The sequence below is a fragment of the Tenebrio molitor genome, chromosome 9 (genome assembly GCF_963966145.1).
Source record: "Tenebrio molitor chromosome 9, icTenMoli1.1, whole genome shotgun sequence".
NCBI lineage: Eukaryota > Metazoa > Arthropoda > Insecta > Coleoptera > Tenebrionidae > Tenebrio > Tenebrio molitor.
Window position 1 is genome coordinate 7436301 of NC_091054.1, and position 25722 is coordinate 7462022.

Genomic DNA, 25722 nt, shown 5'->3' on the forward strand with positions numbered 1-25722 from the left:
ACATTTTTTTGCTTATCGTAATGAAAGTAGCGCTTTTTTAAACGAAAAATCGTAATGAAATTCGGTTAATTTCTCACACCCAAACTTCTTTGCAATATTGCCCGGCACGGGACGGGAATAATGTTCGGTCGACGGTCGGATTGACCGACGACGGACGCCGATAGTTTTCATATCGGGAACGGTTAAATTTAAGAATCGATGTACGGCTTATATATTTACATTTCGCGACATAAGATTGTCAGATTTGGAGATGAATGCTTGACGAAGATTCTGAATTCGAATGACAGCGATGACAGTTAATATTTGATTTACACGACAATTTGGTGGAAAAAGTAAAACTTACAAAGCTACCCATGGCTTTTTGATCGCATCGACCACTCACCAAGATAAAGAATGGAGTATACTTTTTTGCATCATTTTATTCCATCTCCTTGGAGATGATTGTCAAAGCATACCTATTTTTTTTCTTTGGTAATTTTTCATAAATCCTTTTAGACCAAATTTCTCAACTTTTTTCGATATGCAAAAAAATATTGTGTACAACACGTTATGAAAGTCTCTTTTTTTTACACTTATTTACTTGATTAACTCGGGCTACGCCCTCGTTAATCAATCTGCAAATTCCTGAAAAAAAGTATGACTTTCATAACTAGTTGTACAAATAACTATTATTTGACATTTTAAAGTTGTAATACCATTCTGACGTAATTTTTTTTCTTTTAAATAATATAATTAATAAAATGTACACGAAACAACAATTATATAAATATCTTTTTTAGTAATATTCGTCTGCCATATTGTTTTTACTACTACCGTGGACGCAAGACGTGTTTCTTTAAATGCAAGATTTTAAGATGAAGTTTGGTGAACAGTAAAAATAACATCGTGAACAACAATTTGATTCTGACCAAAATTCAGTTTTACAAACTTTCCTTCTAAACCTAAGTTACATGACCTTAAATAGTCAACTCGTACGTTTAAATTGCTCAAAAATTACTTAATTATATATTAAAAAAATATTTATAAAATATGCGCCTTATTGATAATTCATAATGTCACACATTTTACAAGAGAAAAATCATTTAAATGCCACCGTGTCCAACATGGCTCCTAAACACTGGACAATATTATTCGTCATAAGTAGATCCACTTTCTCCTCCAGATGGCGCTTTGGATCCTGTTTACCGACGTTCTTAATTGCCAACTGTTCTGGCGTCATCTTTTCTTCTTCTTCTAACGCCTTGTTGTAATTTTTAGCCAATTCCAAAACTTCCGCCACAGTTTTTTCATTAATACCACAATTGTCTTTATAGTCGGCCAAAGTTAACCCATCCATCCAGGATTTCTTGTGAAGATTAAGTAACATTTTTTGTTCTAATTCATTTTTTCGATAATTTATACTAATTGAGTAGTAATGTCTGTTTAAACCGTGAATTAAAGCTTGAACTGATGGCTTCTGTAAGTGGCCCAAATTGGAAGTAGTTTGACGCGGTTCTTGTCCCAAAACCATCATGTTTGGATTAATTAACCTGACAAAAGAAAAAAAAATCGAAATTATTTCTTGATTTTTTTTTATCTGTATCTATTATTACCTAAAAGCGTCAATGACAACTTTGCCTTTTACTGACTGGATTGGATCTACAACTACCGCCACAGCTCTTTCTGAGAGTGCTTCGAAAGACTGTTGAGTATTAATATCTACACCAGACAACCAACAACCAAAACCTGGATGCGAATGGTACCAACCGACTACCATTTCAGGGCGGCCAGTTTGCCGCAACATATCCAACATCTTTGCTTGAAAAACGGGATCCACAGCCTCCACACTGACTCCAGTTCCCGTTTGCGGCATCGCAAACACGTCGATCACACGAACCGTGTAATCGTCGACGAATTCGCCTGAATCAGTACACTGTGAGACAAAAAATTGTCAAGTCATAACATAACCTCACCCAACATCAGGCCCATCACTTCCATGGGAACACCGGCGCGGCCGTGTTTCAACATCTTGAGGAGGGCGAGGGATGAAATGTAGACTTGTTCGGCGGTGTCCACAACAGGGGCGTCGGAAGGAGGAGGTGCTTGAGACAAGCCCGGCATTCCGCCACCCAAACGGAGCAAACGATCCATTACTGCACCTAAACTTTCTATTATTCACTTAAAACCGTTACATTTACCGATAGTGCACTTACTACACCCTGGATAAAATCAAATTGAGCTCGATACTAGTGTTGGTCACGGTATGTAGACAATACACCAATTTATTGTGTTCACTCCAAACTGTCAAAAAACTGTAATAAATATGCAACTCATGACGTTTCCTTTTTCTATGCCGTTGACATTTCAGTAACAATCGGTAATGTAATTTCCTGTAAGTAAAATGGCGGAGTTTCGTGAAAAGAAAAATATACTGCACGAAAAGTACACAAGCGGGCCGCACGGATTAGGTACGAAGACACTTAAAAATATTTCATTTAACACGTTTGCCAGATACGTATGTGATATCTTGTCTGTAAGATTGAAAATTAATTATAAAACCCGGCTAAGACTTGCACCGACCGAGTTGATCTGGTTTCTAGTAGCGGGCTATTTAAACTGTGGTGTAATAAAACATCGGTTTTAGGAGATCCGGAGGATAAGTCTTTGAGAAGAGTGGAGATTGATGTGATGATTCCAAAGAAAATGCGGGAAATTGCGAGAAGTGAAAAGTGTGTCGACGTTGTAGAGAAGTTCACAGAGTGTTGTAAAAACAATAATATTCTAATGTCATTCAAGTGCAGAAAAGAAAATGCAGCTTTAAAAGAATGCTTGACTAGGTGGTACCAAGATGAGGGCTTTCAAAACAGATGCAAAAATGAGTATTTGGAAGAAAGAACTGAATACAGAAGGACGGGTATTACACAAAAACAAAAACAAAGATTGTCAACTTCAATGTAGATTTTGTGAATATTTCCATTTTAACAGTAAAAATTATTAAATTAGTTGATGTAAAAATTGTAGTAATAAAAAATTACTTTTCATTTACTCTTTCTTGTGAAACAAGCCATCTCTTCATTACTGTTTCTTTGACGAAAAACTTTGATAAGTCTTGAAAAGAAACCTCTTCAGTTTTTACAGCGTTAGGCCACACAATTTCACAGATTAGTAATTCCTACAAAATTTTGTTTGAAATTAATGAAATACGAATAAAACAATCACTACTTTTCCTGCCGTTTCACATAAACGGTTCAAACCCATCAAACATCTATTTTCCATAGAACGTCTGTTCATATCTTCTATTTTCTGAAAATTTTCATCTACTACGTGAATTATGACCACGTATGAGGCATGGTAAAAGGGTGGTCCTTGCTTGTATAACACTAATAAAATAATGAAATCAATTATATAAGTGTTTTTTTTTTATATTCAACTCACAAAAATCGCCACCAAATTTAAGTCCTGTTTTTACAACCCAGTTTTTCGAGCGAAAATGGTAAAATACTACATAATTCTGCACAAAATATTTATCATTTTGTTTGAACAAGTTCCACATAATTTCATGTTCCAAAAGCGTTCCTTCGTGGCATATATCAAGACAATTTAATGTTGCCGAAAGAAAAAAAGCCTCTTCCAGACATAAATGAACATTTTCTTTCATTCCTGAACAGTCTATTTGGTACTCTGGTTTTAAATTTATGAAATATTCACAATTGTCTTCAGAATCGCTATCAGGTAACACCACAATTTTCTGATAAGCGTTGTTGGTTTTGTCCGCACGCCGTTTCCGGTTTTTAAATACTCTATTTCGCACTATTTGCGAATCTTGCTGGTGAAATTTTGGGTAATTTCGAGACAAAGTCGCTTTGCCAAAGTACCCCATCGAAATCAAAATTTTCATATCGTCTTCGTTATCCACCACGATGCTAAATCCATTAAAGTTACCCTTAAATCTGCGGGTCATACCGGAGGGCCCCTGAATTACGGGCAAAGGTTGCGACGGTTTCAATTTACAATTTTTCTTCGGTCGAGGTTCACTCGTTGCCATTTTAAAAATTCCCGCGCGTTCTCAGAGACACCAGTCCAACCCGACTTTCTATCTTTATCACTCTTTAAAGTTTAAAACACACTTTTGTTTGCATCCGGTTGGCAACGTGTGTCAATAATCACAAGACTGTCAGGTGAATTGTTGAAAACACGAGCAGATTAAAGTTGTGTTTGTGACAAATTTGTGCCGTTCCGGTGAAAATGTCGTCCCCACACGTTCCCGCGGGAGCAGATCCCAAAATCAAGGAGATAATAACATCTCTGGACGATGAGAAAATAGGTACAAGTAACAATTGTAAGAAAGTTTCCACTCACTGGTACATCTAAGAATTGGCCGCGCTCATGTTAGAACGGCACCCCTGTGAATTACCCAATCCAAAATTAACCCATTCGCGAAAATTTCATTGATTAAAATCGAAAAAATCGTGCAATTAATTCAAAATAGGCGTGTATAACACTCACGTGACGTTTTGGTGCGATGATGGTGTACCAGTGGCAACAAAAATTTTACGTATCTCACTTATTTTTGGAGATATTTATGATAGTATTTTTGGCTAAATTCCCGAATTATCCAGATAGATTAAATCAGAATGTGGGCAATTTCAGATATGTTGGCCGCCACGAGCGTCCTACAGCAAAGGGCGACTGACATCCGCTCGCAAAAAGTCAACTGGCAATCATATTTCCAGTAAGTTTTGCTTTATCTCGGTTTTAACCTAAATCTGGTCGAACCTGGATTGACACTCCTGGCAACTACGCCGTAAAATACTGGCCCACTCACTCGTAAACACTTTTTAGGTCTCAGATGATTTCGCAGGAGGACCATCAGTTTATCGTGGCTTTCGACGTCCCCGACAGCTCAAAACGCGAACATTTGTTGCATAACGATCGCATGCAGTGTGCCCAAACGTTCCTAAATCTGCTGGGACACGTCTCTAAAGACCAGACCTTGCAGTATATTCTAGTGCTGATCGATGACATGCTTCAGGTACAAATCAAATTTGATCGTTTTTGTTTTAATTGAGCGTTTTTTTTAACGATGTAAATGTAGGAGGATCGCACGCGCGTTGAGATCTTCCACGAGTACGCCACCAAAAAGAAAGAGTCTGTTTGGGGACCTTTCCTCAACTTGCTGAACCGCCAGGACGGTTTCATCACCAATATGACGTCCAGAATCATAGCCAAGATAGCGTGTTGGTCACACACGGCAATGGAACGTTCCGATTTGCACTTTTACCTGACTTGGTTGAAAGACCAGTTGAAGATGCAGGTAAAGACGCGATTGTTTTGTCGCTTTTGAGCTTCAGCTGATTGAGACTTATGTTTTAATTTAGTTTGTGTGTGTACTAAAAGTCGTTTTTCTCGTAAAATTCCAAAATAGTAAGTACCGTTCTGTGCTTCCCCTAATGTGTATATACTGTCATCAGTTAACACTAACACGACTAATCATTTTCATCTTCGTAAAACGATAGTTCCCGTCGTTTTTGTCTTTCAACTAAAGATTAATCACTAATATAGATGAGCTTGCTGTTGCGGAGGTTCTAGCAAGCAGAAAAAAAGATTGAATGAAAATGGGATTAAATCCTTTTTAGTACGATGATTTAGCGGCGAATCTGGCTAAATACGACGCCGTCCGTGGACCGAATGGTGATCAACCAACTGAAATTTATACTGAAGTTTCTTTCAGCGTTGACGAACAACACCCGCCTACCGAAATCACGGTAACGGAAAGATCAGTCACACTGTCACGTTCATCAACATATTTTTTAAATCATCGGTTTTTACACCAACCGTCATTGCAACAACGCCATTTTTGTTCGTAAGAGGGTAACTATTTGTACATATTGTATATAGCATATTCGTAGGACCGTGAGTAACAAAGAAAAACGCCTAAATTTGGTGGAATGTGTATTTGACTTTGAGGTGTCTTTGGCATGTTGCATGACTTGAAAATTATTGCATGATTCTTTGATTTATTAATTCATTATTTCATATTTTTTACTAACAACAGTCATACAGTAAGGTAAGTAAAAACTGAGTGTAGATTGTTAATTATATAAGTTACAAGCAGTGAAGTACTTTTTTTTTCGCTGTACGAGGTACTATTTTCTGTGTTCCGTCAAAGCACAGTGCAGAAAAATGAATTTGTTCGAAGAAATTACATAATTTAAGATGAGCATTATGTCGGACATTTAAATAAAAATCTTATCCAGAATGCTTTGAGAACGGCGCATGTCGAGCATAAAATGTTACGTTAAGCTAAGTGACAAACCACTCACGATTGATCTTGCACCCATTGTAAAAATAATTTTCTGTTGTAAACGTCTTCTGTTCAGATGAATACATCATTTTGTAATATTGGATATCAGCAAAGAAAAAATATAAGCAAAGAATTGACACTGGCGGCGAAAGTCGATCCATCTGTTCAAAAAACTAGCGAAAAAATGTAATCAAGACAAAAATCTCGGTGACAAACACGTAAATTGTTATGTATGAATTGTTACAGAAGTAGTGTTATCTGGTTTTTGTCTTGTTTACATTTTTTTCGTCGGACTTTTGAAGAACTTGGAAGGCAAGAGCGGCTAGTGTCAGCGTTTATTCTTTCTTATCAGTTAGTCTCGAAAAAAGCACCGTTTTAAATAAAAATAAGTAAAAAAGTAAGAACAAAAACACATTGCACTATTGGTCACATTTTTATTTAGACACCCGATATATGTATATATTTTTCCAAATCACGATGAGATAACAATAAAATTGTTTTTGCACTCCTGACAATAAAAGTACTGCTTCGGTCTCATTTTTTGAAGACTAGGGTGTCACTTTTAGTCCTGAGGTATTATAAATAATTGAAAGTTCCAAGGCACCAAAGTGAAAATAAACAAATTGTTCCCGTGACATGTAACTGTTTAATCAAAGTATGTAAATGTCAAATTGCAGGATTTTTAAAAATACTTCGTTGCTTCTCACATAATATTTTTCCCTCGTCTATTATTAAAATCTTCTAATTTACTCATTTTCTCTGAGTACCTATTGTTACATGTAAAATTCAATAATTTCAACTATAGTGAAATTTTTTTAATAAACAATTGTCAGTGTCAAAATGAAGTAAAAAACCATACTGTACCACCCTAAAATTTGGACATATGGACCAGCTGTATAACAATTTGACACCAAATCATGGTTAAGGTTATGTTCACTTCACTTCCCGTACCTTTCTTCCATGAATTCATTTTCAAAACAAATTTAATGAGAAATCAGGAGAAACCTTTTCGAATTTGAAATAAACTCTCGCTCGTTAGGGCGCAGGCTCAGTTACATAAAAAAATGTTGACACTCAATGTGACCAATCGTATTATCATGAAAATCATAGTTTGACTCATACCAACAAGACAACGTTTTGACAATTGTTTATTAAAAAAATTCAACTATACATATTCATTAGATCTTGTTGATAGCGTTGCTATGGTGAATTTCCCACAGCATTCTGCAAGATGATTGATGAGCAACTGGCATTGGTAGCTCGAAATTATTTTACAGTGTCAAAAGCTCAAAATTTTGTTTATTTTCAACTATTTTGAAATTATTTGGGAGAGCAAAAAATTGCTTGGAATTATCCCACCGTACTGAAGTACCTTTTAATCTATCGGTTAAAATGTACTGGATATTTCTTATTAAATAAAATCTCTGAACCACTTACTTACCTATACAGGGTTATTATTTATAATTGTTTCTAACATCGTAGATACCTGCGTGTAGATTTGGCGCCTCTTCTAGATTTTTGCATTTGACAACTCGCACCTGTCATTTTGTAGTTTTCATTGTTTATCAATTTTCAGTGTGAATTGGGGTGTTCTGAGTGAATTAAGGTAAGAGCTTTTTTAGGACTACCTACCACCTCGTGATCTTGAAGCTTCTTGGTTTTAGACAACCAAATACACATTTCTTTCAATAGTATAAAATATTCGGTGCTGTAGGTGACAAATTTCCACGTCAGACGCGATCATGGAAACATTTATAATAACTTTGTAGTATAAAGTACCTAATTATATCGGATGTTCACATTTATCCCCACAATAGGCGCTGAAGAGTCGATTGCGAACGCACCACGGATTACAGATCACGGATCAGCTGTTTAAATCTAACCTCACTTTTTGTGTTTTTACGGGAGTTCACAATCGACTCTTCAACGCCAACTTTGAGAATAAATTTAAATGAACACCCGATACAATATGATCAACAAAAGATGATATAAACGGATTCAGTAGAAAATAAAATTTCTGTAAACGTGTGACGTAACTTGATAAACTGTCACTTGTCAATTCTGACGTGAGTGAATTTTATTAAAAAAAAAATTGCCTCAAGAACACAAATTCTTCATGGCAGAAAACTATTTTCCAAATGAGAACGAAAAAAATGGTGACTGTTTACCATAAACGGCCTTGTTTGTTAAAGTTTGCGCGAAACTTCTTTTTATCATCGCTGTTATAGTTATTATTTAAGTTACGCTAAGTGTTTCATAAAATTGGTCCCTATTTTTTCTTGATCATATAAAGTTACGTATCCAGAACAAAAATCAGCGTTCATACAAGTTTTTATATAAACACCTGTTCTTAGAGTAGTCACCACGTAGTAGAATTCAAGCGGAATTTTTTATTGTCTAAAATAAAAACCATCTTGTAACAATTTGATCGCGTTATGAAATACATATATCAATTCGGGGTCACATTTTTGCCGAAATTGGTCATTTTTCTCTCCAACTAAGTATTATTTATTTCACACAGAATAACGAATACATCCAATCGGTGGCCCGTTGCCTGCAAATGATGCTCCGCATCGACGAATACCGATTCGCTTTCGTCTCCGTCGACGGCATTTCCACCCTCCTGTCAGTCCTTTCCGGCCGCGTCAATTTCCAAGTGCAATACCAACTAGTTTTCTGCCTATGGGTGCTAACCTTCAACCCCCTGTTGGCCGAGAAGATGAATAAATTCAACGTCATTCCGATCCTGGCCGACATCCTCAGCGATTCGGTCAAGGAAAAGGTGACGAGAATCATCCTAGCAGTCTTCAGAAACTTGATTGAGAAGCCGGAAGACGCGCAAGTTGCCAAAGAGCACTGCATCGCGATGGTCCAGTGCAAAGTGAGTACAAATCGCGTCATCGAGAAATGTTCGCTCAATGTTCGGTTGTCAGGTTTTGAAGCAGTTGAACATCTTGGAGCAGCGCAAATTCGACGACGAAGACGTGGCCGGAGACATCGAGTTTCTGACCGACAGACTGCAAAGTTCGGTGCAGGATTTGAGCTCGTTCGACGAGTACGCGACCGAGGTCAAATCCGGTCGTCTGGAGTGGTCGCCGGTCCACAAGAGCAAGTTCTGGCGCGAAAATGCCCAACGGCTCAACGAGAAGAACTACGAATTACTGAGAATTCTTATCCACTTGCTCGAGCAAAGTAAAGATCCGTTGGTTTTGAGCGTCGCAAGTTACGACATCGGCGAGTACGTCAGACATTATCCCAGAGGCAAACAGTAGGTTGATCAAAAGTCCAGACCGTTTTTTGGTAAAGTTTTTTTCAGCGTTATCGAACAGTTGGGCGGGAAACAGTTGGTGATGCAATTGCTCGCACACGAAGACCCCAACGTCCGTTACGAGGCGTTATTAGCGGTGCAGAAGTTGATGGTTCACAACTGGGAATATTTAGGAAAACAGCTTGAAAAAGAACATAGTGACAATAAGGGTGCCCCGAAAGGGGGCGTTGCTGTATCAGGAAAGGCATAATTTTAGAAACTAGGTAAAGTATGTGTAGATTCGCTTTGCATTTCCTCCATGATACACAATAAACTGCATTGTTACAAGTATTTTGATGTATATAACTGTATTATAGAGCAACATTCCTAACGCAGAGTGTCTTTGGTTTCCGTATGGTGTATAATTTTGTTCGAGTATTGTTTTATTGTAAATATTCGTACTGTTTTGTTCATATTAAGTTTTATTCTAAAATGTTGGAAGTTATATCAATAAAGTTACGTAAGTAGAGAAGTTGTTTATTGCTATAGCGGAATTGCAACACTGCTGTTGTCAGATCTTTGAAGTTACGTGTGTCACATTACCGACGGCTGCTATCACTTCAATTTCAACATTTGCCCCCAACGGAAGTTTCCCCACTTGATAAGTTGACCTTGCTGGATGATTTTTAGTGAAAACTAAAAATGTACGAGTTGATAGAAACATCAGATTTGACAATAAACCGACGTACATTCTTTGTAAACCTCATTTACCGCGGCAAAGTCGTCAATATTGTTTAGAAAAATTGTACTTTTGACGACATTGTCGTAAGAAGATCCTGCCTCTTCGAGAATGTGCCCTAACGAGCACAACGCCTCTCTGGCTTCGGCTGCGGCCCCTCCTTCGACGAGTTTCATCGTGTCCTTGTTCAGACCCAAGACACCAGACACGTACAAAGTATTGTCCAGTTGCACCGCTTGACTAAAAACGTTTTGTTTGATTTTGGCAAAATTTCGCCCAACACTCACTTGTAGGGAGCCACAGGTCTTGGAGCTTTAGACGTGCTGATTATTTTTCTAATAATTCCCGACATTTTGAACCGCGAGTACCGTAGGTCAGAACGAAGTGTGTCGATGTACTGAAGTAAGCATAAATTATTATCAACGGTCAAATACTAGTTTCTTATCGCTTTGAAGGCGCGGATTGGTACAAAGACCTGTCAAGCGTGTGACGAAATAAAAACCAGATTGTAATAATGAACCCATCTTTAATAATAAATAAATAATAACACAGAAATTAAGCGATGAAACTTTTCAATTGGGTGAGTTGCTTCTGCTGTAACTCATCTAAGAACCTTTGGACCCTGTCATTCCCATTTTCCTCCTTCAAGGTTTTGCATTTTTGCAAATCATTGTAGCTCCTCTGATACTTAAAAATGCAAGCTAACAAGTGCCAGATGCAGAATTCCGGCCATAAAACTTGCGCAAAACAAATGTGACTGTCTGCTATCTGCCATAATAAAAAGTCGCTAAATCTCAACTCCCCAGACGTGCGCACGATCATGTCTGGTTCAGGGCTCGCGCTAGTGTACAAACAATCGGAAAAAAGGTCCTCGTCGATATTATCAACGTCTAGGAAGCCTTTCTTGACACCTTCCACGATCGTCTCGGCGGTGCTTACAATTTCGTCGCGAGAAGTATACGCGAACGCCACATTCAGAAACGCCTTTTTATTGTGTTTTGTCATCAAAGTCGCTTCAGCGATCAATTTTCGTAATTCTGGCGATAACAACGACAAATTACCGATGATTCTTATGCAAACTCCTTCTGCCATTAGCCTGTCTTTTTCGTCGAGCAATTTTTGGAACTTTTCAGTGGCTAGTTTCATGAGAGTTGCGACCTCGTCGTCGCTGCGTTTGAAATTCTCAATACTAAAAGCGTACACCGTTACCTCCTTTATCCCGAGCTCGAGACACCACTGCAATGTCTCCGCAAGTTTGTCGAATCCCTTGACGTGGCCCTCCGCCTTTTCCACTTTGGTTTTCGAAGCGTATCGCCGATTTCCGTCCATTATGAAAGCTATGTGGTTTGGAATGGGGCCGCATTTTATGACGTTGACGCAAAATTTTTGGAAAAATGTTAAAGAAGAATCTACAATCCACGACATCACTTTCGGAGATTAATTAACGTGTGATAAGATTGCGTCAACATTGTCAATTACTACACATAACCTCGAACTTACCGGTGTCGTGCCTACGGTTACACCCCAACTGTCATTTCCACACCAATGTCTTTGTTTTTTAGACATTTGTTCCGCTAATAAATTTTACTTTGGTTTACATTGATAAAGAGTGATTAATTTGCGTTGAAACACTACATTTTTTGTCATTTTACTTTGGGAAAAAGAGTCATGTTTACAAAGTGTAACCTTTACCACATCCAAGCAATGTAAACACAAAAATGACAGACAATCAACAAACGCTTATTTGTAAATAAATTATAAAATTCACGCAACTCGAGTCGTAAGCTGTGTGGTAATGATCGATAGACGAAAAATATTAGTACCGATGTAATTTCGACATTTAGTGTATGCAATGTTGCCGTTCTGAAACAAAGAACGGTCGCTTTTCGAAAAAAATGACATTTGCGTTAAAAATTGTGTTACGTTAGAATTCGGCTAAAAATCTCTAATGAAACAATATGAACACTACGACTTTGCGGGGAATATTCCCCGAACCAAGTAAGTATCTACGGCCGCGACTCCCGCGCTTTATACTTCACAATTGCAGAACCTGTCCACAGGAGAAATTTTGTTCGAGAAAATATCAGACACTTGAAGGAAATGCAAGGCTACATTCAAGAATCAAAAGTTACATCCCAGTCTCAAGAAATCAAACCCAGTAAATTCAAACACGTCGCCCCTAAAGTGTACTCAAACATTACCACTCGGCGAAAATTTTCAAAAGATGCTTTAGGAAAAAACAGACCAGTGTCGCACAACCAAATTCCAAAAACTTTTAAATCCCCCATTCGGTCCTTTTACCATAAAAAAATTGAAGTTGAGCAAAAAATCATTCACAGAGGTGTGCAGACTGAAAGGCCAGAAGATATTGCAAAATTGTATGAGACAGGTGTGTTGAAGTATCCGACTGCTTCAATTGTGTCTCACTCTAAGCAAACACCGCACAGAGCTCGTGACCAAGGTGATAGTCCACACAATTTAACAAAAAGCATGCAGAAATTAGGTAATTTCTTGTTTTAAGTTAAAAACTCACTTTAAAAAATACACGTTTTAGAATTAGAAGAGAAACAAAATTACATAAAACAAAATATAAAAAATATTAAGGTAAACAAACAAAAACGGGACGACTCGCCAGATCCGATGATGGCGCCGCCCAATTATCAAAAGGGTACTTTGCCTAAATATTTGCAAGAGAAAAAAATTTCAAGGGATGAAGTATTAAAGCCTGTGGATTTTGAAGGAGAAAATTTGTCTGGTTTAGTATTGCTGCCAGACGATGAAAGAAAAGAGTATTTACGAGTAGCGCGTGAAAGTAAGACTCATAAATTTTTTGTGCATTAAAAAAAAAATTTTGTTCTAGATTATGCGGCTTTAATCAAAGAACTGAATTCGATGCCCGTCAGTAATGACACATTAAAAAAGAGGAAAAGAAAAATCGAAATTGAAGACGAATTACGACGTCTAGACGAAGTAATTAAAATTTTCCAAAAACCAAAAGTGTTTGTTAAAGCTGATGCATAATGTAAATCTTGTAAATATTTTGTAGTCTTGTTCAGTTTATTCATTTCTAGTTCCACACAATTTAAGTCATTCTTTAAACTACCACTGACCTTATGTACAAAATTCCCTTTAATAAATTCAATTTGGTTTTTTCTAAATATCTCTTCTTCATCTCGATACCACTTGTCCACATCAAACTGGGGAAAAATGATAGCACTTTCTCTTTTCACCGATTCAGGAGAATCTATAAAAATTCCAGTCAATAAATACTGAGCAAAAAAATTATTTATAAAAAAGACCTGAGCCATGCGTTGCGTTTCTAGTATCAGATAGTCCAAACTTTCCTCGAATTGAATCAGGCGCCTCAAATTGCGTCTTGAACACTTTGGTGGGGCCCATGAGCTCTCTCCATTTTTTAATCGCGTCTTCTCTCGCTAAAACGTAGAAATCTGAGGGGCCGCTGCAACAGGACTGCTTCACGATTTATTTAAAAATAAAAACGCGTACCTTATCATGAATGTGATAAGTCGGTTGTAAAAAAATTTCTCGCTGTGGTCCTCATAAAATAATTGAGCTTCTCGTAACGTAAGAGTGTGTCTTTTCGATTTTACAACTTTAAAATTTGAGGTTAAAATTAGATTCCTGATTGTGTCCAGAAATAGGGGGTTTTTGATAACGTGGGGCTTCAAAATTGCAAACGTTAACTCCAAAAACTTCATATCTTGCACCGAAACTCAAATTCTTACTTTATTTTGAGAACAAACTTTTAGCTCTGTTGCTAAATTGAGGTTATGTAAATGAGTAAAATAACATCCAATTTGAATAAAATTTCTTAAACTGTATTTGCTACTTAACTTTTATGATTTAATTTTTTTTTCGATAATTACCTGATTTCTAATCTATCTATAACTGCATACTGCAGATCATAAAAAATAGTATTCCTGTTCTGATGTTGATTTAAAGTACGGTGCTTCCCCTGAATTGTTAGAAAAACTCTCTATAATCCCCCTTGCTATGTACCAAGTTTTGTCAGTGTCAACGTCAATGTAGCAAAAAGCTGATAAAATGAGTTTGAAGCGACTTTTATCAGAAAGAGGCAGTTCCCGAAATTCCTTGAGAAGGCATTCTTCAAAGGGTTCTCAAGAAAAACAAATGTAAAGTAGAATATCTGAAACTCGCAGATTTAAAATTGCTAGCGTGTTTTAGAACGTCGATTATAGATCTAGAAATGGAGAAAATGGAAATTGTTCAAGAGATCATGCAAGAAGTACTTGAAAACACTTTGGAAAAAATCCACGAGAAATACATGGAAAACCAAACCATCAAATTTGTGGTGCACTGCGCCCACCAAGCCCTCATGAAAGTCCTCAGGTTTCATTTTTACCAACACAACGACTACATCCGTAGCCCCGAACGTTGGAGTTCCGACAGACGTATTTCTCCCTCGCCGGCAGATTCCTGGGCCATCAGTCAAGTCCCAACGCACAAGAACATATTCGAAGAACGAGAGCTCAACACCTTGAGCCGAATCCAACTAGAAGTGACGGAAAGAGGCGGCGAAATCATCGCCAAGACGGACGTAGACTTGACAAGCGAACCATCGGAAGGCTTACTCGACGACATACGTGCGATCATCGATGAAATCATCGACAATCTACCGATTGTTGATAGCGACCATTTCCGAGAGGTTGATACAACTCTCCTGAAGAATCCACTAAAACAGATTTTTTGCAGAGGTCATCATCCATCATCAGCGCATTCACTTCTGTAGTTACAGGCCTTCGACATTACAACGACTTCAGAATGAAGCCTCAGATTTCGAGAGTTTCTATAGGAAGTTCAACCACGGTGAGACTGCCGAGGATCGACTTGCCCGAGTCTGGCCACTCCAAGAAAAAAGAAGACGGCGACAAAGACATGAAAACGGATTTGGACAAGTTGCCACCTATCAGGTATGTCATTTCAATTTTTACTGTCATCTATTATTGTACTTGACGTTATGAAGAAAAATAACATTAAATTACAGCAGCATGTTTTTCACACAGCGGGCGAATGATTTATTAGATAATTCGTCGGAGGGAGACATAACTGGTGTCTTTGCCAAAGCTTTGACGTTGCTAGTTTTCCGAGAAACTGCCTGTGATGTGCTTTTCAATTTAAATGGATATTTATAATATTGGCAAATGCAGTACTTTCTGCGAGGCCATTGCACCAATCTAATACACTGGCTCGTTGTTTTCAACCTGTTACGTATTTAGAAGTAACAAATAACTTATCACTATTGAATAGTTGACGCTTAAAAATAACGCAAAAACTAGGTGAGCACTAAAAAATGTCTAGACTGAATTATCTGAACGACTGTATTATAATTTCGATAAAACAAAATGGAATTAATTGGGGCACTCCATGCTGCGATAATAGTGTCAGATGTTATCCAAGGAGGTGCGTTGTAGAATGAAAAGTAAACAAACCACTGACAGAGAATTTATTTCCGCAATTTGTATTTTTACTTTCCACTAGAGCGCGTGTTAAACATATTGTCCAATCCACAAGATTATTTTCATTTTAATAACACAACAAAACAAAGATATTTATTGTTACTTTTGTTTTTCAATTCATGCCCGATGACGCCCACAGATTCTTTAAGCACAATTCTATTTTTTAATTGTGTACAGAGTGATTGAGATGCCAATTTCACAACAATTTTGTGGTTGACACTATTGTCGGACATTGTTGATTGCCTATACATCAGGCGTTGTCGCACCCAATCACCAAACTGTTTCCGTTTTCTCTTTTTTGTGAAACATCGGTAATTGTTACAAATAAGGACCACCTGCGGACAAAATTAAATCCTCTAACCTTGAATGTGAACCGTTACATATTTTTACTTTGGTTTTATCTCTTGGACCGAAGCTGGAACCGCGCCAACATTGACATTTAATTTTACACGATGACACAATGGGATATCTTCGACCACCGCGAGTACATTTTCTTTGTCCTGGTGCGACTTAAACTGTATTTTCCTCATCGAGTAGAAGAAGTTTTGAAAGGCGGAAAACATGTCAGAATTTGTCACAATTAATTTGTAGGTTAGTTTTGGTTAATTAATTTTTTTCGAGAAAAACAACCAGAGATGTGACTAAAATTGCGTTTTCTTCGAGAGTGGGTGGTGAACTCGACGAAGAAAAGTTGCCAAGAATGTTTCCACAATTTTTTCGATTAGTTTCGGTTAATTAATTTTTCCGAGAAAACACATGTCCCCAGCCGGGGTACCAGGCAGTCTGTTTCGTTCTCAGTGCCAGCCGAGCCGGCTGCTTTGGTCAAAAACCATCCAGAAATAGATCCGAGGTGAATTATTGTTGCTGGTGTCATTTTTCATTACTCCCATGGTAATTAAGCGACAGAATGATTGATTCAAATTGTTCGAAAAACCACAAGCAACGAGTGTTTTTGTTGTTTGTTTTCGACAAAATTACCCAAGACAAGGAGGATAATTACCTGATTATCTGGAGAATGATTGTCACACTTTTTAATCTCGTTATCATTGTTTAATATTTCTTATCTCTGCTACTATCTGGCGTGACATTTTTTGTTGACGTTGGGATCGAACCAATGAGCTTTTGCATACGAGTACACCCGAAAATTAGATTAAATTAACGGGACAATACTTGTTTTTTCGCGTTCTATATCAGTTCAAGGCGAATTCTTTCCCACTCGAAATTTTACCCCAACAACAAATTTATTTTTGGGAGTGTCACAAACTTCAGACCTGCTCAACAAAAAGTAAAATCTAATCTGTAAACTTGTAGCACACATGGAACTAGAAATTTCGACGGAAGTTGCTTTTACAAAGAGTTCTCGTTCACTTGATCTGTATAATTAAACAGTGTGGGCGTTTTCAATTTACTTCTTTTTTAAAACCTTTTGACAATAAAAGGGAACAAGACGTCTTCATTGTCCTATTGTGAAAGCGTTCGACTACACTTAGATTTCTTCGTTACAAATGTTTCGATTATTATTTTCACATGTATTCGTTTGTTATCAACATCAAATATACAGATAACTAGAACAAATAGGTTTGAACCTAATACAAGACTTGTGAATATGAACAGTACACTTAGCAACAACACGGAAAGGTTAAATTAGAGCTGTTACAGTTTTGGACGTGACTTCATTTTAAATTTTGCTTCGCTGTCAATTAAGAAAAATAATGTGCAAGATTTTGTCAGTGAGGAAACCTAGCGAGTCAAAAAACCCATTCATTTATTTCTCTGATCTCTGTCACTTGTGCAAAGTTGGTACAATACGGAACTGTCAAAAGCGGCGAATACAATTATCCATTTTCTTGTTTGACGCTCCGAATTTTCTTATCCCTCCGCCACAAGTGCAGATCGATTGGGCATGGCCGCTTTACACAACTAGAACGACGACCCGACTTGATATTTAACATCCTAAAGGCTAATGATCTATGCCGAACGTGTCCATGCTCTGGAAACCGCCGCGGTTGCTCTCCAACAATCGCACCTGGCACACGCTTTTCAGCCTCGCATTTGCATCTCTTCCATATTTTTCGAAAAATTGACACGAGATGGTCAGGGTCATAGCCCCGGATGATCACGTTTCGGGAAAATTTGCACACGAAGGCGTTGCTCTCTGCACACGATGGTCACCTGAAATGCAAAAATCTCAACGAAATGCAAATCCGAGGAAGATTCCCGAAATTTTGTGCCGAGTCGGTGTACCAGGAACGGCAGATATGAATTGCAGATTATTTAAAAATATAAATTTGAAAATTTCGCGTGAGGTGTTAATATTAATGATGACCAGGAACTAGCTGAATTATTGAAAGATCTGATTTATCATGATTTTATCGTGGACACGGATTATGAGCGCAAATTATCTACTTGTTTTTCGCCTGTTTAATACACAATGAACTAAATAGTTCTGTATTTTTAACTCGCATTTTTGCAGGACCGATGCCAAATACAAGTGTCGCCCCAACACGCTACCCGAAGACAAAACCAAGAAAACAAAAAAGGACAAAGATGATAAGTCGTTAATTTAAAATGTACGAATAGTTCCCAATAAATAAAAGTGTTTCTTGTTAACCTGTTATGACTTGAAACGTAAAGTCGGAAGCGCGCTTGCCTCACATCAGATCATAATTACCTCTCAAATTAATAAAACGAACAAATCGATTTTCAACCGAACGATGGAATTATGTGCGCTAAATGCGACAAATACACCGACTTGAAGAACTTTCTAATCCTCGTTTTTGCCAAGTTTGGTGTACGCAAGATATTGCGAAACACTCATATATTTACCAATTGGCTTCTTTAGTAATAATCGAACAGGAAAACATTTATACATCCTCGTGTCCTTTCAGGTTTTTTCTCTCGAAACATCAGATAAAACGTGTAATAAACGACAAACACCGGCAAGTGTATTTTTTTGTAGGAACTGGTTTGAAACCGATAAATGTTAGACACCGAGATGCGTGAATTTTGTTTCTCTTTTACATAATTAAATTTTGAAAGTCTGTTAGTGAGTCACCTCGTAAAATAGCTAATAATCTACAGGTCGAGTTAATTTCGTTTCTTCTGGTTGTTCTTTTTCTCGTTTCGGCTTGCCCCGAGCTACAACATAAGTCGGCTTGTTCGGTCGCTTGTCATGGAAATTTCCAGACTCAACACCAATGCAGATGCTGGATTCGACTCGTTCTTGCACAGCGATGCCCACACCGTGCAGAGTTCAAGCATTGTCAATAGCGTCCACTGTTGTCATTTCATCAAAGTAATAAAAACCGCGATTACGTAATTAAACTGAATTAAAACACCGGAAAATGGACAAATGAGGCGCGAGAAAGCAAATCAGAATTCGATAACTCGACCAATAGATTCGTGGTGTGTTGGTTGCATAAACTAGCTGTTGCTAGGATGAACCTGGAGTTTTTTCCTTTTCTGCATTTAACTCTAAACAGTGCTCTCACTCGTTGATGACTCATTCTCACAGTTTTTGCACTTGCGTTCGACACATTTTTCTTTGTTATTGTCCTTTTTATTTGTCGGTACTCTTTGTCCTCATTGGTGAAGCAATCAATTACTCCGCCTGCTTCACCCAGTGATTTTCCCTCGACCCACCTGTATAATTTTATTATTTATTCTTATCGTCACTTTTACAACTGCAGGATTTGTGGTTTGGTCAATATTTGGACAAATGCAATAAACTGCACTTGGCAATTAACAGGCGAGGTGAAATTTCTAATTAAAAATGAAAACGTTCGTTCACATAACCCATTAGTCATTACTCATTACAGACAATTTGTAATTGCTTTTGCTCGAGTTTGATTTTTGATTAATCTAAATAAATGTGACGCACAGGTGTGATGAACCGTTCAATCGATAAGAAAAAATGTCACGTGAATCGACGATTCGTTTCTGATATCCGAAAACGTGAAGGGTTTGGATCGTACCGGTTGGAAGCGAAACAAGGGTTGAAAGTAATTCCGCTTGTTTTCCCCGTTCGGTACAACTGATATAAATAAAATAGAATCCAAATCGGTTCGGATCCAGTTAGATCCAGAAATTGTTTTTTTCGAAGATTAATTATTTTATCGTTGTAATGAAGATATTACTTGTGACAAAAAGTGTCTCAAGTGTTTTTATTATGAGAATGAGAAACAGATGCGTGAAACGTTTGATAAAATGAAATGGGTCATGTTGTGGCTTTTTTGCCCGAAACTACATTTGCTCGACCAAAAATTATCTTCTGGTGTTGGAGGTTATCGGCGAAATTGTGACTCGAGATTGTGTCTAAAAATTAGCAATAAAAGAGAAAATCTGCGAGAAAATACGAATGTGTAGCAAATTTGTACTTGCGATGATAAACCGTGTACCACTGTACCAAGAGACAATAACAATTCTGTTTTTGATAAAATTCGACTCGATAAATATCAGAGTCATCACTTTATAACTTAATATTTAAAAATAGTATCAGGATTCTTATCTAAATACAGGAATTTATGTGAATTAAATATTATGTACATTATGTACAGATAATAAAATAAAATGAAAACAGATTAATTTCGAAATTTTTATCGCCAAAAATATCTGTGAAGCAGTTTTATCAACACAAATGACGTTCCTGACCTTTATACATTTTGATAATGGGAGAAATAGTAGAAAATAATTAATATAAACTACATGATCATTATTGTTGTAATTAAATTATTGTGTAAATCACATATTATGTACGTCATACAAAATCGGTCAAAGACGAAACAATATCAAAATGACCAAAACTGTTTTAAAATAAGATGTTTGACAGTGACTAAATGTTCTTTTTTAATTTTTTTTCAGGTGAAGATTACAAGGCATTATAATCGTGTTGTTTTGAACCACTCCCTAGTTAATATTACAATTCAACCACTTTATGCTTAGGTAACAACAAACCTCGTTAAAATCCAAGCTGTTATCAGTGTGTCCAAGAATAAATTATCTAACAGTTCCGAGGCATAAAGACGACAGTTCATCGCTCATTTCACAAGCGATAACTCTTATTTACGAGTTCACTTCCTTTTCGAAACTTTTCTATTTTAATAAAACTTTAAACAATACATAATTTTAAATGTTTATAAAATGAGAAAAACTTTGCAAAGTATAACGACTATGTTATGTTAAACTATTCCCTAGATAATATTGAAATTCTACCGTTTTACTTTCGGTTCAAGTTTTTACCGATATCCAAGAATATATTATCCAGCAACAGCGCATTTTCTTCAAAACTACAAGCGGCAACACTGCAGAATTTTGATTTAGGGCAAAATGATAAATTAGGTTGGGTTTTGTGATGAATCAGGAAGGTTAGAAGCTGCTTCTAAAAAGGTTAAAAAAGAAGAAACTTCGTGTACAGTTGCGGAAACAGACTTTCGGGCAGAATTTTACTGTCACTTCAACAAAATCTCTGTAAACCACCTTTTACTGCCATCATGACTGACATTTAAAAATTAAACTTTTCTGTGTCAGTCACGCAGTCAGTTTTTGAGTTTTGAGTCAATTGCACTGATTTTACTTAATTAAATCACCGCTTTCATCTGTTGCCCACCCGTTATTATGCCACTAATCACAATTTTTGAATATCAAAAAGACAAAAACATGACAAGAGTAAAAAATGAGGTTATGAGCGTAAAGGTTGTTTTAGAATTTATGTTATGATATTGACAATGCTGCCCGAAATTTTATTTCCGCAACTGTACCTTTTTTACGGCGGACTCTGTCAAATTGCCGTTTTGCTGCCTCTATCGATTTTTACTCTTTCGTGCCAATCCATCCTTTTTTGTGGACAATTTTTAAAAAGATTAAAATGAAGGATACCCAAAATGAGATCACATTCTGTCAAATTGGAATTTTTTATTGAGGCCATTTCACAAGTAAACTCTCGTTTCAGTTGTGCCAACGTGTGTCGCCTTCAATTACCTCGTAGCATTATAGGGATATTTACTATTTGAGCAAGATAAATCAACAGTTGGTGGATCTTTGACATTTGCACGTTCATCGCTCATTGTTTCTGAAAATAAAATTTAAAACAAACAAAACTTTCAAGATCTGCTCATCGTGCGGTGTTCGACCTGAGAAAAGCATTTGATCTCGAAAATATTATATTCAAGCGGTCAAAAACATTTGAGCTGATGGCATTTTAACTGGCGTATAAATTTTGCGGATGGTCAAAAAGTTACCAAAATAATATCGCATTCCGAAACTGTGCCAAATTTTAAAAATGCAACATTATCCAACGAGTTCCACTTAATAACACGCTGGAGCAAGTATTTTCCGATGATGATTTTTTATTCCTAATTATGATCTTCACAATTTTGTCTTCATTTTTCCACGAAATGTTTCATTATCTACAGATTCGTTACAAAGAAGTTACTGTTAACCCCTTCCCGTCCCCGAATTGCACCATTTGCCCAGACCGCAAAATTCTCTAGGACGGCTCATCAGTCATCACATCCTCTCCTTCAAACCTCAGAAATCCCGTTCCAAGTTGTGAAATGCTGGCAACTCCACCAAAAATGGTGCAATTTATTTATCTGTGATTTAACCGTTGAAATGATTAAACAGTGATACCGATAACCGAGCTGTCTACCCCACTCAAGCGTGTAATAACAGTGGTACCTTATGGTGCCGCCTTGTCTAGCAACAGCGGAGTTAACCTTGTAAACGTGTGTTCACCACCGCCTCATTTGGTTGCATCACACTGTATGAAGCGATGACTTTACTCATAATTAAAGACCAATCAGATTAGCCGCTTCTGAGAACTGCACAATTGCAGCCGAGAACTGCAACAGGTTCTTCCTCTCATTTCTCATTAAAAAGCGACAACTTAACAAAATACGTGCAGTGCGACATTCATTGCACCGATCAGACGATTGTGACGTTACCATTTCTGAGTCAGAATCGTTGCGAAATGTTCTGGAATATGTATGATTAGCATTTCTTATCAGTCCGGAGGTGTAACGACAATTTACAGTCGGTAAAGTTTCGACCAGATTTTTCACCACAGCACAGGGAAACATTTTTTTTGACAGTTCCAACTTATTAAACGAAAGAAAAGTTGGCAACGAAAGCTACAACAAATATCGATGAGATTGTGAATAGACACTGCAAAAAAAAAAACAATTTACATCATTTGTATCGAGAAAGACTAAGTAATGTGATTGTACAGTAGTGAGCAATTGATATTGGTCGTCAATGACATTTTAAAATCTCGTGGTATTGTCACAAATTAAAATTTCTTCCTGGTTGATCACGTCCAGTGTCAACAAAATGTCAATAATATATTGAATTGTCAAGAGTTGAAAACTGTTCAAAATCGTGGCCTTATGTTTGAATAAAGTAAGAATAATTTCATTAATTAAGTAATTTTGTTTCAATATGTATAGATTGTGTTTAATTTCGAGAATAAAGAGAACATTATGACAATTAATGTTATATGACTAATATTAAAACGCTGTTCAAAAATCAAAAAACCATTGTGGTGCAAATAACACACATTTTTCATGACATTTCCTATTACTGTCGCGAGCAAAAAAAAACTGGTCGCCAAAATCATGATTTGACGCAATGGAAAATGCTCTGTTGTAAAACGGTCTTAAATATCATCACCTCTCATCATGTTGTATGACATTAGTTGACAATGATTACCTAATTAATTTTTTGACACTTTTTTGACGTGGGCATAATCAGGCAGGGAAATTTTTTAATTTGTGACAATCTAACCAAATTTTGAAATGACATTGACGACCAGAATTTTTTGCACTTATCACAGTGATAGATAAGTCATTTGCACCACAATGGTTTTTTTTATTTTTGAACAGCGTTTATGCCTGATTCACACTAGGGTATTTCCATTGTGTCAAAGAATGACAGTGACAACTAAAATTTATTGCTCACCACTGTACTTACACTCTAATAAATAAAATAAATTTTTCTGCATTCTGTTTTACTCGGAAGAAGAAACAGACCATTTCATTTCTCTGGAATAGCATGAAAACGGTAATTTCTAATTTATTTAAAAATCGCAAGTGTGCAAATAAATGAGTATTTTACTATTTTGTGTCATGTCCGTTGCTTTTGGCGCCTCAACTTTGAGTAATTAGATTTTCGACGAGAATTTTTGGCAAACAATTTTGGATGAGTTCAAGTGGTGTTTCGGTAGTGATGCCGGTACCCCACAAGTTCTCCGTGGGACTCAAATCGGGTCCGGCGAAACCCGCCGGGGCTGATTTAAATCATTATTGTTTAAATTCGATTTTCGATTCCACATCTCCGCTTACCTTCGCATTCGGTCCGACTGTTTGGTGTGTATAAATAAATAATAAACCATTAAATTTGTGAGGTTTTGATCACGTAGGCCAACGCGGGAGTCGGCGATTATCTTTCGTCCGCCTGGTGGGGAGCTAATGTTATATAAACACCGGCACAGCTGATTTCAGTTGATTGTAGGTTGAAGCCGTGATTGTGTACATGGACGAGTCTTGATACCGCAACTCCTCCAATTTCTTGTAAATTCTGTGATAATCCAGTGTCCAAAAAATGGAGATCATAACGTTCACGAACCAATTCAACAACAACGTCGGAGGTGAGTTTCGAAAGGCGATTAGAAAACGCCGGTCGGGTGACCCTTTCTGACCTCGTCGACGCTCTTAGCAACAGAGTTTCACTTCAGCCGGTGCTTTCTTTTTGTGATCGAGCTGTGTGTTTTTTAGAAAGCGAAGTCGTCGTCGACTCCAGCGAGGCGTTGGCGATAGAGGCGCTCAGCAAGCGCTTCGCCGAGGAGCTGAAGAAGGCCAAGAGGGCGCACCTCGCCTGCGGCGAAGTCCTCCTGCCGACGGACCTCACCACCGCTCTGGCGAAGGACGTCCACGCCATGGCGGAAACCGAATTGTGTGGCCTCAAGGGCTGCACCATATACATCAACTTCGAGAGCGGCGACGACAACAGGAGGCTCAGCGTTATTAACTGCGACCCTTCGACGCCTTCCACTTTCGAGTTGTACCTGACTCTGAAGCAGAGCATCAACGGATGGAACAACTTCCTACCGCAGTTTCTCAAGTAAGTCTTGCACATTTTTCCCCGATCGGACTTGTACTGACAATCGTTTCTTTTGCAGAAAAATGACAAGAGGCGGCACCGTCATGATTTCATCCGAATACGATCTTCAGAAAAAGAAGTTGTATCGTTCTTACGACGACTAAATACTTATGTACCTTGATTGAAAAGACTGATGCGCTGCATAAGTATTTATAGTTCTCATCGATCATCAAGTCTTTCGTTTCTCATTCAGAGCAATAACACAACCGACTTTTTGTAAAAGTTTGTAATTGGTAGTTGTTTTTATTTTTTTTTTTTTTTTTGTTATTATCGATTGTGATATTAGGTGCGATACGACCATTACGATGTCCGGAAGTCGACACTTTTCAATTTCAGCCAGTCTGAAATTATCAGTATTTCTTTGCCGGCCTCCGGACAAGGATCATTACATTGATCTCACTTTTCGAAGTTGTACAGTCTCGACTATGTTTAGCCGATTCTTTTTTAGTTTTATTAACTGTTAGTGTTGAGTAGATTTTTAATTTTTCTCTACGATTAAAAATGTGATAGTACAGATTGTGTACACAGCTTTATATGGTATATATACGATCACGTTATGGAAACAAATATTTTCTATAAAATATAATGTAAAAATGTTTGTTGGTGTTTCATTGGACCGTCTTAAAATTACATCCGAACAGAAATAATCAAGGCTAAAGAGCGAAAACAGTTTTCTTGGCAATAAGTCGGTATAAATAGCACGACGCGGATAATGAAAAATTTATTTGATAGCTTTAACCGAACGAGCGGTGCGAATAAATAAATCAAAGCGGCAAGGGGTTGCGAAAAAGGGAAATTATGT

At 37.3% G+C, this 25722-nt stretch overlaps 9 protein-coding genes across 15 annotated transcripts; 5 read left to right on the plus strand and 4 right to left on the minus strand.

Annotated features, from left to right (window-relative positions):
* Positions 1-885: 885 nt before the first annotated feature.
* Rpn11 (regulatory particle non-ATPase 11) lies at positions 886-2130 on the minus strand. The gene is made up of 3 exons (XM_069059327.1): positions 1953-2130; positions 1593-1899; positions 886-1529 (listed from the first exon to the last, which is right to left on the minus strand). Exons 1-3 carry the CDS (start codon positions 2128-2130, stop codon positions 1079-1081), a joined length of 936 nt encoding a protein of 311 aa, XP_068915428.1. The 3' UTR covers positions 886-1078.
* A 181-nt stretch (positions 2131-2311) lies between these two features.
* LOC138139161 (COX assembly mitochondrial protein homolog) lies at positions 2312-3020 on the plus strand. Its single transcript, XM_069059352.1, has 2 exons — positions 2312-2447; positions 2624-3020. The coding sequence occupies exons 1-2, from the start codon at positions 2381-2383 to the stop codon at positions 2935-2937; spliced, it is 381 nt and encodes a 126-aa protein (XP_068915453.1). The 5' UTR covers positions 2312-2380; the 3' UTR covers positions 2938-3020.
* On the minus strand, positions 2918-4030 carry Tsen2 (tRNA splicing endonuclease subunit 2). Its single transcript, XM_069059335.1, has 3 exons — positions 3415-4030; positions 3202-3359; positions 2918-3151 (listed from the first exon to the last, which is right to left on the minus strand). The coding sequence occupies exons 1-3, from the start codon at positions 4022-4024 to the stop codon at positions 3011-3013; spliced, it is 909 nt and encodes a 302-aa protein (XP_068915436.1). The 5' UTR covers positions 4025-4030; the 3' UTR covers positions 2918-3010.
* Positions 4031-4159: 129 nt separating this feature from the next.
* On the plus strand, positions 4160-10062 carry VhaSFD (V-type proton ATPase subunit VhaSFD). 5 transcript variants are annotated; one of them, XM_069059307.1, is made up of 8 exons: positions 4160-4303; positions 4630-4711; positions 4822-5011; positions 5075-5293; positions 5616-5744; positions 8805-9164; positions 9217-9551; positions 9600-10062. In XM_069059307.1, exons 1-8 carry the CDS (start codon positions 4225-4227, stop codon positions 9799-9801), a joined length of 1596 nt encoding a protein of 531 aa, XP_068915408.1. In that variant the 5' UTR covers positions 4160-4224; the 3' UTR covers positions 9802-10062. The 5 variants fall into 5 exon arrangements, with proteins under 5 accessions (XP_068915408.1, XP_068915411.1, XP_068915407.1 ...); XM_069059306.1 differs by having other exon boundaries at positions 4175-4318; XM_069059310.1 differs by lacking the exon at positions 5616-5744.
* UK114 lies at positions 10052-10716 on the minus strand. The gene is made up of 3 exons (XM_069059349.1): positions 10557-10716; positions 10280-10509; positions 10052-10226 (listed from the first exon to the last, which is right to left on the minus strand). The coding sequence occupies exons 1-3, from the start codon at positions 10619-10621 to the stop codon at positions 10102-10104; spliced, it is 420 nt and encodes a 139-aa protein (XP_068915450.1). The 5' UTR covers positions 10622-10716; the 3' UTR covers positions 10052-10101.
* Positions 10717-10775: 59 nt separating this feature from the next.
* Dhdds (Dehydrodolichyl diphosphate synthase subunit) lies at positions 10776-11854 on the minus strand. The gene has a single exon (XM_069059337.1). It carries the CDS (start codon positions 11692-11694, stop codon positions 10825-10827), a length of 870 nt encoding a protein of 289 aa, XP_068915438.1. The 5' UTR covers positions 11695-11854; the 3' UTR covers positions 10776-10824.
* A 141-nt stretch (positions 11855-11995) lies between these two features.
* LOC138139146 (enkurin domain-containing protein 1-like) lies at positions 11996-13427 on the plus strand. Of its 3 annotated transcripts, none has more exons than XM_069059333.1 (4): positions 11996-12267; positions 12317-12772; positions 12830-13081; positions 13130-13427. In XM_069059333.1, the coding sequence occupies exons 1-4, from the start codon at positions 12228-12230 to the stop codon at positions 13288-13290; spliced, it is 909 nt and encodes a 302-aa protein (XP_068915434.1). In that variant the 5' UTR covers positions 11996-12227; the 3' UTR covers positions 13291-13427. The 3 variants fall into 3 exon arrangements, with proteins under 3 accessions (XP_068915434.1, XP_068915433.1, XP_068915432.1); XM_069059332.1 differs by having other exon boundaries at positions 11997-12267; positions 12330-12772; positions 12824-13081; XM_069059331.1 differs by having other exon boundaries at positions 12001-12267; positions 12824-13081.
* A 480-nt stretch (positions 13428-13907) lies between these two features.
* LOC138139148 (uncharacterized) lies at positions 13908-18377 on the plus strand. The gene is made up of 4 exons (XM_069059336.1): positions 13908-14423; positions 14476-14956; positions 15004-15221; positions 18241-18377. The coding sequence occupies exons 1-4, from the start codon at positions 14335-14337 to the stop codon at positions 18332-18334; spliced, it is 882 nt and encodes a 293-aa protein (XP_068915437.1). The 5' UTR covers positions 13908-14334; the 3' UTR covers positions 18335-18377.
* Positions 18378-24266: 5889 nt separating this feature from the next.
* LOC138139158 (protein charybde-like) lies at positions 24267-25518 on the plus strand. The gene is made up of 3 exons (XM_069059348.1): positions 24267-24408; positions 24536-24881; positions 24940-25518. Exons 1-3 carry the CDS (start codon positions 24363-24365, stop codon positions 25022-25024), a joined length of 477 nt encoding a protein of 158 aa, XP_068915449.1. The 5' UTR covers positions 24267-24362; the 3' UTR covers positions 25025-25518.
* The last annotated feature ends 204 nt before the right edge of the window (positions 25519-25722 follow it).

Excerpts from the sequence above, each read along its gene's own strand:
- Rpn11 (XM_069059327.1), bottom strand. The coding sequence starts at position 2,130 with ATGGATCGTTTGCTCCGTTTGGGTGGCGGAATGCCGGGCTTGTCTCAA. Across the intron at positions 1,900-1,952 it reads AGTGATGGGCCTGATGTTGG|GCGAATTCGTCGACGATTAC; the intron begins GTGAGGTTATGT and ends GTACTGATTCAG. Across the intron at positions 1,530-1,592 it reads GTTGTCATTGACGCTTTTAG|GTTAATTAATCCAAACATGA; the intron begins GTAATAATAGAT and ends TTCTTTTGTCAG.
- LOC138139161 (XM_069059352.1), top strand. The coding sequence starts at position 2,381 with ATGGCGGAGTTTCGTGAAAAGAAAAATATACTGCACGAAAAGTACACA. Across the intron at positions 2,448-2,623 it reads AAGCGGGCCGCACGGATTAG|GAGATCCGGAGGATAAGTCT; the intron begins GTACGAAGACAC and ends CATCGGTTTTAG.
- Tsen2 (XM_069059335.1), bottom strand. The coding sequence starts at position 4,024 with ATGGCAACGAGTGAACCTCGACCGAAGAAAAATTGTAAATTGAAACCG. Across the intron at positions 3,360-3,414 it reads TAAATTTGGTGGCGATTTTT|TGTTATACAAGCAAGGACCA; the intron begins GTGAGTTGAATA and ends TTATTTTATTAG. Across the intron at positions 3,152-3,201 it reads TATGTGAAACGGCAGGAAAA|GAATTACTAATCTGTGAAAT; the intron begins GTAGTGATTGTT and ends AAAATTTTGTAG.
- VhaSFD (XM_069059306.1), top strand. The coding sequence starts at position 4,225 with ATGTCGTCCCCACACGTTCCCGCGGGAGCAGATCCCAAAATCAAGGAG. Across the intron at positions 5,294-5,615 it reads AAGACCAGTTGAAGATGCAG|TACGATGATTTAGCGGCGAA; the intron begins GTAAAGACGCGA and ends AATCCTTTTTAG. Across the intron at positions 5,745-8,804 it reads ACCCGCCTACCGAAATCACG|AATAACGAATACATCCAATC; the intron begins GTAACGGAAAGA and ends TATTTCACACAG.
- UK114 (XM_069059349.1), bottom strand. The coding sequence starts at position 10,621 with ATGTCGGGAATTATTAGAAAAATAATCAGCACGTCTAAAGCTCCAAGA. Across the intron at positions 10,510-10,556 it reads AGACCTGTGGCTCCCTACAA|TCAAGCGGTGCAACTGGACA; the intron begins GTGAGTGTTGGG and ends AAACGTTTTTAG. Across the intron at positions 10,227-10,279 it reads AAATGAGGTTTACAAAGAAT|TTTTCACTAAAAATCATCCA; the intron begins GTACGTCGGTTT and ends GTACATTTTTAG.
- Dhdds (XM_069059337.1), bottom strand. The coding sequence starts at position 11,694 with ATGTCGTGGATTGTAGATTCTTCTTTAACATTTTTCCAAAAATTTTGC.
- LOC138139146 (XM_069059331.1), top strand. The coding sequence starts at position 12,228 with ATGAACACTACGACTTTGCGGGGAATATTCCCCGAACCAA. Across the intron at positions 12,268-12,316 it reads GGGAATATTCCCCGAACCAA|AACCTGTCCACAGGAGAAAT; the intron begins GTAAGTATCTAC and ends TCACAATTGCAG. Across the intron at positions 13,082-13,129 it reads TTTACGAGTAGCGCGTGAAA|ATTATGCGGCTTTAATCAAA; the intron begins GTAAGACTCATA and ends ATTTTGTTCTAG.
- LOC138139148 (XM_069059336.1), top strand. The coding sequence starts at position 14,335 with ATGAGTTTGAAGCGACTTTTATCAGAAAGAGGCAGTTCCCGAAATTCC. Across the intron at positions 14,424-14,475 it reads GGTTCTCAAGAAAAACAAAT|AACGTCGATTATAGATCTAG; the intron begins GTAAAGTAGAAT and ends AGCGTGTTTTAG. Across the intron at positions 14,957-15,003 it reads ATAGCGACCATTTCCGAGAG|AGGTCATCATCCATCATCAG; the intron begins GTTGATACAACT and ends GATTTTTTGCAG.
- LOC138139158 (XM_069059348.1), top strand. The coding sequence starts at position 24,363 with ATGGAGATCATAACGTTCACGAACCAATTCAACAACAACGTCGGAG. Across the intron at positions 24,409-24,535 it reads ATTCAACAACAACGTCGGAG|AAAGCGAAGTCGTCGTCGAC; the intron begins GTGAGTTTCGAA and ends TGTGTTTTTTAG. Across the intron at positions 24,882-24,939 it reads TTCCTACCGCAGTTTCTCAA|AAAAATGACAAGAGGCGGCA; the intron begins GTAAGTCTTGCA and ends TTTCTTTTGCAG.